At 40.0% G+C, this 9,613-nt stretch overlaps 1 protein-coding gene across 1 annotated transcript; it reads left to right on the plus strand.

The window, feature by feature from the left end:
• The first annotated feature begins 479 nt into the window (after positions 1-479).
• LOC148023017 (putative pentatricopeptide repeat-containing protein At3g47840) lies at positions 480-5,977 on the plus strand. The gene has a single exon (XM_087696004.1). The coding sequence runs from the start codon at positions 688-690 to the stop codon at positions 3,343-3,345; it is 2,658 nt and encodes an 885-aa protein (XP_087552130.1). The 5' UTR covers positions 480-687; the 3' UTR covers positions 3,346-5,977.
• Positions 5,978-9,613: the final 3,636 nt, after the last annotated feature.

Raw genomic sequence — 9,613 nt, forward strand, 5'->3', positions numbered from 1 at the left:
AAGTAGCCAATTTTTAATAGGATGGACTCGAATTTCAGCAAGGGTTTTAGAAATCTAATTGAGAAAAAATAAACTATTTTTTTTATGAGTATTGGTTACCAAACTCGGATTCCAACCGGTTTTTTGGAAATCTAGCCGGCATAGACACACTAAAGGACGGTTGTTTTGTAAGGCCCAGTTCAGACAGTGCAGAAGGCCACATAAGTACATGCTCGTGATGTCGACATGTTAAAAAAGGATTTGTCAAGATGATTTCCGCGCGAAGATATACATGTCCGACCTTAATGTACCGGACAAGGCCCATTACCTTATTGGAATAAAAATGAGCCGTGAGGTTTGAACCCCCACCAAGATTGTTTGGGCTTTATGTTGCCACATAAACTAACAATCCAAGCAAGAACTTGTAATCTTTATGGCCTGCTGTTAGATATATTCACACACAATGCAAAGAAATTGTGCATCCGTCCGCCATTGTCTGAACCGGGCCTAAACACTGGAGTCTGGTTCCCATACTATCTAGGCTCCAGAAGCCATCTAAGAAGTGAAAAAGTAAGACTTGCGCTAGTGCTGCAATCTGCAATCGATGATGCCCGTGGGATCGCCGCAATCTGCAGTGCTCCATGAAACCAAATGCGTTCTTTGAAGTATTCGTGAAAATTGGCAGCTTCGCGTGCAGCAGAAGGGGGAATGGCGGCCTGTCGTTCTCCTGCCCAGGCATTTCAAGCAGCAGAGACTTCGTCATCACTTCCAACATCTCTGAGCAAGCCTCTCCAGAGGAAGTATGCCAGGGATCTCCCCTTCTACAAGAGGGAGTTATTTGTCGATCGCAAGGCAGCTGCAACCGCAATTGGCTCAGGCATAAATGAGTTTTGCTCACCAAAGCCTGCATGTATTTCTCTTAATCCGAATGGGGAGGCATCATCATTATACATCATTAACAATTCAGGCCCATTGCGAACCATACGGACCAAAACAGGGGCCAGTGTGCTTTCTGAAGGTGCAGTCAAAGCTGAGGCATTGCCCACCATCGCCAACAATGGAGCTTGGGAGGCTCTCAGCTTGGAGAAGATAATTACCTACCTGGAAGCAAGACCATTAGCTTCACAGCTGTCTATTGATGACTTTGGAGTTATCATCCAGAGATTCAGAAATGAGAGAAATTGTGAACTTTCACTGCGCTTGCATGCCTGCTTTCACAAATGCGGCTTGGATGCTCATCCAAAACTTGGGGACCACCTGGTCTCAATGTTAGTGGATATTGGAAGCGTATCCGATGCCCAGCAACTTTTTAATAGATTGGCTTATCGCACTGATAGCTCCTGGAGTACACTCATTACAGGCTATGTCAAATGTGGGGAGGCCCGTCAGGCTCTCATCTTGTACCAGAGGATGCAAGAAGATGGTTCACAGCATCTGAGTCGGCGTGCTTTTGTGGCCTTACTGAAGGCTTGTGCTGAACTAAAAGACCTGGAAAGTGGCATTAGAGTACATGCTCACATTAACAGAAAGGGATTACTGGGCAAAGATGTCCATATTGACAGCACACTAGTGAGTATGTATGCCAAGTGTGGCTCACTTGTGAAGGCACAAGAAGTTTTTAGCAAGTTTCCAGTGAGAAATGTAGTCACATGGAATGCACTTATAGCAGGATATGTCCTACATGGACGTGGTCAAGAAGCATTGAACTGTCTCAAACAGATGCAGAGCGAAGATGTTATTGCAGATTCGATTACCTTCCGTTGCAGCTTGAAAGCTTGTGCAGCAGTAGGAGCCATAGAGAAGGGTCAAGATATACATGCTGAGGTCACCAGAAAAGGTCTTTTGAAGACAGATGTCTTTGTTGGCACTGCGTTAGTTGACATGTATGCCAAATGTGGCAGGCTTGCAAAAGCACAAGAGGTGTTTGACAAACTTCCAGTTAGAAACATAGTCTCATGGAATGCATTGATTGGAGGGTATGCCCAGCATGGGTATGGCAAAGATGCATTGAAGTGTTATGAACACATGCAATGTGAGGGGTTTGTTCCAGATGCTGTTACCTACCTTTGCTGTTTGAAAGCTTGTGGCGCTATAGGAGCGGCAGGCAAAGGTCAAGAGATACATTCAGAGATTGCCAGAAGGGGATCATTGGAAAGGGATCTTGTTGTTGGCACCTCATTAGTAGATATGTATGCCAAGTGTGGTTTGCTTGCAAAAGCACAAGAAGTTTTTGACAACCTTACAGTAAGGAACATAATCTCATGGAATGCATTGATCTCAGGGTATGTGCATAATGGGCATGGTGTGCAAGCTCTGAACTGTATTCAGTGGATGCGACTAGAGGGCGTTTCCCCTGATGCTGCCACATTTGTATCAGCTTTGAAAGCTTGTGGCAGCATTGGAGCAATAGAAAAGGGCCAAGAGTTGCATGCTGAGATTGAGAGCAAAGGATTGTTAGAATACGACCTTCTTATTGGCAATGCATTGATAGATATGTATGCTAAATGTGGATCACTTGCACAAGCCCAGGAAGTCTTTAGCAAGCTTCCAGTTCGAGATGTTATTTCCTGGAATGTGCTTATGGCAGGATATGTCCAACATGGGCATGGGTTGGAAGCACTAAATTGTCTTCAACAGATGCGAGCAGAGGGTTTCGCATTAGATGCCATCTCTTATATTTGTGGATTGAAGGCTTGTGGCAGCATAGGAGCCAAACAAAAGGGAGAAGAACTACATGTGGAGATTTCTCAAAAAGGCTCATTGGAAAGAGACCTTGTTGTTGGTACAGCCTTGGTTGATATGTATGCCAAATGTGGCTCCCTTGTTAAAGCACAAGAAGTGTTTGATAAGCTTCAAATTCGAGATGTAGTCTCATGGACTGCTCTCAATGCTGGATATGCTCAGGTTGGAGAGAGTGAAAATGTCCTTCTAAACTTTGAAAAGATGATAGGGGAAGGTATCCATCCAAATCTGGCTACATTCCTGACTGTGTTGCATGCATGTGCTCATTCAGGTTTAGTCAATGAGGCTCAGTCATACTTTGAGGATATGATCAAATGCTATGGACTTACTCCTGCTCTTGAGCATTACACTTGCATGATTGATCTCCTAGGTCGTGCAGGCCAATTAGACAAAGCTATACAAATGCTTAAGAAGATGGCATATGCTGATTTTGTGGTGTGGCTTACTGTGTTGGGTGCTTGTCAAAAGTGGGGCAATGTGGAGCTTGGAAGACAGGCTTTTGAACATGCAGTACAATTGGATGATAAAGATTCGGCAGCATACATTTGCATGGCTAATATATATTCAGACGCAGGCATGCTAGATGATGCAGCCAAGATTGAGGCTATGAGACTGGACAAATGAGCATGCAGGAAGCCATATTAGTGTTGTTAACCATAATATTGGTGGAGGTGCATTCATTATCAGTTGGGTTGGAGGCACTCAGAAAATCAAAAACTGTCCTCTGCAAAGTTTGAAGGTGACAAACTTAAAACTAGAGAGCCTCATGTCCCATAGACACAAATAGGTTTGGCTGTTGTGGAGGGACATGACAATTTCGCATTGGATGCCTTGAAAATGCTTTTGTGATGCAATGCTAGTTTGTCATGGAAACCAAGGTGATATCAGTGTGTTATCAAAGTGTGCGGATTGTCTGAATGATAGTGGGGCAGAATATTTGCACTTATTCTAGGAGAGTTGGAAGGAGAAAGGTCATGCATGTTGCGACATATGCAGTCTATCATAAGGTTCAGCCTTGAAGCAGCTATTTTCAACTTTCACCTTCTGTTGAACATTTTGAAACTATCAAGCTTTTAAGCTTGCTTGGAGAAATCACTAAACTTCAAGGTGTGGTCAGAATTCACATGTTGCAAACTTGATTAGAAAATATTATTTATCACTGTGCAAAAATGCTTTTGTGTCTTTGGGCTCTTCAGTTGGAGCTGTCAATATGTGAGATATATTCTCAACCAGAGTGGCATGACCTGGCAAAGATTACAGGATTGGATGTGAGTTTGTGACATCAATGAGCAGAGATTACCAAGACATGCTGAAAAACCTATGATGTAAACTGGAAGACTGGAGGACATTTTATGACAAACAGGATCTTTAGCTCATGTAGCAAACACAGATTTGGAACATTTCCCTTAGGCTTTCATTCGTCCACCATCAAGGGATCATCCGTCATTTCTTGTGCTGACTTTTATCAAGTGTGTTTGCTGGGGCTTCTTGATGGGTAAAACAGGTTTGGTTCACTTGATGGAAGTCTAACTTGCTCCAGATCTTCTTATGGAGTTATCAGGCCGTTTCTTACTGTGAGATGTTTTTGGAGTCCACATATTGAGCCTTTTTATCATGGATGCAAGGATATTCTTTTAGTTCTTGTATGCTATTTCTTTTGTATATTTTCATGTAAGGGCAACATATTATTATTAGGGACAGCACCTTGTCAATGTGCCTGTGGAAGTGCAAGTATACAGACATAAGATGATTGATTGATCATTGTTGAAGTTCTGAAGGAAGGGGTTAAGGCATGGCCCTTTTACCACCCTTCGGCTGTCGATGGAAGCAAGCAGAAAAAAACTATCTGAGAGGGGGGAGCTAGGGTCCTGATACAACTTAATACTGATCCTTTGAGCCAAGAGATGCACTTTGGATGAGCTGCTTTGACAATGCGCATTTGGCTTTTTGTATCTTAACATTGTAGTTGGCATCCAAGTCATAACAGGAGCTCCAAATATTCATTTTCCAGCTACAACTTAATACTGATCTCTTGAGCAGAGAGATGCGCTCAGGATGAGATGTTTTGAAAATGTTCATTTTGCTTTTTGTATCTTGGCATGCAGTTGTCATCCAAGTCATAACAGGATCTCCAAATATTCATTCCCACCTGGCCAAATGGCCATCATAATCTTTTGCATTGTATCTAATCCCTACAGTTGTAAATAATTCCTGTTTTAGAGGCTGTGGAACAGAAGCAATGAAGAGAGAGAGAAAGGAATGAATGCAGAAAGGAAGGAACAAAACTGATTTAATCAATGGGTGCATACAAGGAAAAAGCCCTTTGCACATGTGCATGATGACTATGTCAATGAGGGAGCTGAACTGCTGCAGCAGGATGAGGAGAAAGAATAGATGATGAAGAAGAATGATGACAAAGAAGTTGATAGCTGGAATGAATGTGGCAGCAGGCAGAATGGCTACTATATGTAGCATCTCCTCCCCAAAATGGGCTTGGACTGCTGCCCAAAAAGGGGCGACTTGCTCTAGATAGGGAATGCATCAAGCTGGAAATGCATGAGAAAATGACAATGAGCTCCAAATGTCCCTGTGAGACTCTAACTAGGGCTCATAAACAAGAGATGACTAGCGAAAATGCAACGAATGCAAACATCCCCTCTCAATTCTTGGGAGTGACTGAAGACCTAGAAGACACATCTAATGAAGCATCGAAGGCAACGGAAGGGTCTTCATGAAGATGTCTGCAGCATTGTCGTACTCTTCCACATAATGGTATTGGACATCAATATATTTTGTGGTGAGCATGAAACACCAAGTTTATTTGAAACTAGCTTTCCTTCTTGGATGGGGTTACCAAATGGAAATTCAAATGTTACCAATCAATCTTGGACAATGGACAACCAGTTGGCCCCAAAATCTAGCACTCCTGACAGTATTTCTTTACCTTCTATTGCAATTGGATAAAGTTTTTGCTTCAATCTCCTCCTTTTTCCAATGTCTCTTGCTATGATAAATGACTAGCAAGCCTTCTTATCAGTTTGCCCCTTCATTCACCTAGGGATTGGCATTCAATTAACCTTGGGCTAGTCAAATCTAACCCCAAATCGAATTGGGATGACTCGCTTTTTGAAATCTTTGGCAATTCCTCAAATTTTGGTTGCTGATTTCAAGTACTAAGGCTTCCATTTTTTGGCACGAGACTTGAGGTGGCTACTAAATTAGTTTGCCTTTTGATTAACCTAGGGATTGTTTGGCATTCAATTGGCACTGGGCTGGTTAAATCTAATCCCAAATCCAATTGGCATGACTCCTTGAAATCTTTGGCAATTCCTCAAATTCTAGTCGTTGATTTTAAGTACTCAGGCTTCAATGTTATGGCCCGAGACATGAGGTATTTACTAAACCTTAATTTTTGTTGCAAATTAGGGTTTACAGTAATAAATGGTATGTTGTCCACCTTTTATGGTTGACATCTATTGTAAATGACTAATGGAATGACCAAATGAGAGAAAGTTGAGATGAATTTTTTATTTCTATCATGAGGAATTGCACAAATCTACTATTACCTTATTGGAAATGACTGAATGATTGTAGCCCTAATTGTAGCCTACCCTCAACAAGAGCTCCACATGCAGACGCATGTTCCAAGGAACCCCAAAATTGTTGTTGCATGCTTGTAGACAACCTGCAAGGCTTATGGCCTACCTCTAATGGTCTCCTGATTAGTTGGATGGCAGCTCCTTGACAGTCTCAAATGGTTGATTTGATCATCAATGGCTGGAAAATTATAGTAACAACTCTTTCTCTTCCTCTCCCAAACTTTCATAATGCTAGAATGAGGTGCAACCAGCCTCCCACAACACTTCTCTCACTTGCATGGGCAAGTTTTTCAAAGTGAGTTATTTAATTAGAATTGTTAATCTTTTAGTTAATTTTCAGAATTGAAAATTAATTCAACCTTCATGTCTGTCCAGAACCATTATCTCCTCTGCTGACAATGTATGCTTCAAAAACTAGACTTAATGCATATATATATATATATATATAGTCATTTATCACCAAATGATGCTTATGCAACTCATTGAACACAATGTTTAAGTGCCTTCTATGCTCCTCTTCGTTCTTTGTATACACAATCATGTCATCAAAGGATGTTTTCATAAATGCTTTGTGTTCTAAAAATCCTATCCATGTGGTTGGAGCATTCATAAGTCCAAATGGTATGACAAGAGACTCATATGATCTAAAAGATGTCTCGAAAGTTGTCTTTGGTATACCCTATGGTCTTATGCATATCTAATGATATTCACTTTTTAAATCAATGTGATTGAATATTCTTATGATTGCAACCTATCCATGATATTATCGATAAATTGAAATAGGAATCAATTCTTGAATGTAATCTTATTGGAAGCATAATGCCATGAACCATCCTTCTTCTACACCAAAAGCATGAGCGAGAGAAAAGGAAATGAGTTGGGTTAAATTAGCTTCTTTTCTAACAGTTCATTAACTTGGCTCATTATCTCCCCCCATTGGTCTATACCGACCTCTATATGGTAGTCTATTAGGAGGGCTACTACCAAGGATCAAATCTATGGCATGATCATTTGGCCTTGTTGTAGTTGTCTTGGAAGTGACCATGAGAAACAATCAACGTATATTTTTAGAAATGGCATGCAATCTTTGTTCAAACTAGACATGTTTTTATCAGGCACACTATCATATTTATCTTTGATAAAAACCAAGCATACTGAAATATGTTTTCTTTTTACTTTAGAAACTACTAAAGTGGACACAATTTGGATTGCTTCCCCTTTTAACTTTATATCAAGAATATCGGTCTTGCTCTTATGCTTAATAATAATGACTTTGTCATGGGAGTTGATCACTATATGTACATGATGACACCAAGGCATGTCAGTAATACATCACAATCCTTTAATGGTGCAATGAAGAACTCTTCACTATCTACATAACTTTGAATGTACAAATGAAGCTTCCCAATAAGAGGTATGATAGATTTTACATGGCCCTTGCATGCCTTATCAATATCTCTCATGGGTTCCATCTCATCCTCTCTAATGCCTAGATAGGCTACCATATCTATAGATATGAAATTGGCTCTTACTCCATTGTCAAAAAAAATCAATGCATGTTGATTCATGATCTTCCCTCAATGTACATTTTTATCCACCATTGCGGCTAAGTATATTACAGCCACTAAGGCTTGCAAGGAAGCTATACGGATTACTTGTCTAGTGGGAGGTTTTAACATTACAGGAGAGGTGCTTACATTACACTTACTATGATAGTCAAAGTGCCATTTAGTTAGCACGGAACCCCATCTTTCATCTAAAGATAAAACACATTGCAGTGAAGTATCATTTTATCAAGGAGGTGCTTAAGGATAAGTGGATTGAGCTTATCAAGATCCATATGGATGATAACCCTACAAATCTTCTTATGAATGCTTTACCTTCTAAGTGCTTTGCATACTATCGACGAGGGCTGATGGGCATTGGATAGTATCTTCACTTTCTTTTGACACTCCCATAAAGACACGCATTAGCCTTTTAATGGGAGGTGATTTGGCTAAGGACCAATGGCTTACAACTAGGTGGGCAACCCTTATATAATCACACACATTAGCCTTAATGGGAGGTGATTTGGCTAAGGACCAATTGCTTATAGCTAGGCAGCTAACCCTTATATAAGTACACACTATATAGTCACATATAAGTATAGATAACAAAGGATAAGGGTACTATTCATTGTGCCCACAAAAACTGTCATGTTATTCTCTCTCTCAACCATTTTGCATTCCATAGCTTCTACCTCTTATCCCACCATTGCTTCCCTCGTAGTAGTGGTGTATAGCATTGCTGCATGGATCATGGTGGTTGGTTGTTGCTAGAGCACAGTAGCATTATCATTGGGTTGATTATTGATTACATTTGGTACCAAACTAGTTGATGTTTTGGGTCTCTTTTCTTTTGCATTCTCTTTATTTTTAGTATTTTCTCCTTATTGTTCATATTGATATCTCTTTGGCATATGCTCCTTTTGCTCAAAATTAAATTAATCTATCTGTAGCTATTAATTTCTTGCATTGGCCAATGCTTTTCCATATCCTATCTTGCTTTTTTTGCCTATTTTCAAGCCTATTTGTAGATTTTCCCTTGTTATCAACCTTGAAAGTCTACTATGGCGACTTTTTCTCATCACCCTTAAAGTCATTCCATGTAGCAAAGCATGAATGGCATTTGCTATCTCAATGAGTTATGGCATGTTTTGATCACGATGGTTTTCATGCAAAAGTCTAGGTTCTCTTTAGGTAGCCCACAACAATACTTTTCAATTAGCTCATAAAGGGGAACAATATGATAAAAAGTGACATAAGCAACATCTCCCAAAACTTCTTATTATAGTCAATAGTGCTACGAATTCTTATGTTGCAATGCATTGAAGTTATGCCGTGTGGTCATATGTCAACTTCAATGGTAATCATAATCCATGTAGAAGAAAATATTTGCTTACATTGAATTCATGTTGATGGTAATTTGCATCAAAATTGTAGAGGACCATTGCAATGCATCCCCTTAGTTGCCTTTTGGATTTTTGAAAATTGAGTGAAGTTTCTCCCTAATCGGCTATATCAAACTATTGAACAAAAGTCAATACTTTTAATCTATCTTTTGACTTGCTAAAAACTTCAAACTTCATGCATTTACCACCCTTATTATAGTATTTTTCTTTGCCCATCATTGCCAAGTTATTGTAGGCAAGTGGTTGCAAAAAGGGTATACTTGTTGTACCAACATTTTGATCAACATTAAATGGTACATTAATATAACTAGCAACAATTGATGAAGATGCCATGATATAATTG

The sequence above is a fragment of the Lygodium microphyllum genome, chromosome 16, assembly GCF_053477565.2.
Source record: "Lygodium microphyllum isolate KBCC chromosome 16, Lygodium_microphyllum_v1.1.10, whole genome shotgun sequence".
In the NCBI taxonomy this organism is placed as follows: Eukaryota; Viridiplantae; Streptophyta; class Polypodiopsida; order Schizaeales; family Lygodiaceae; genus Lygodium; species Lygodium microphyllum.

Excerpts from the sequence above, each read along its gene's own strand:
- LOC148023017 (XM_087696004.1), top strand. The coding sequence starts at position 688 with ATGGCGGCCTGTCGTTCTCCTGCCCAGGCATTTCAAGCAGCAGAGACT.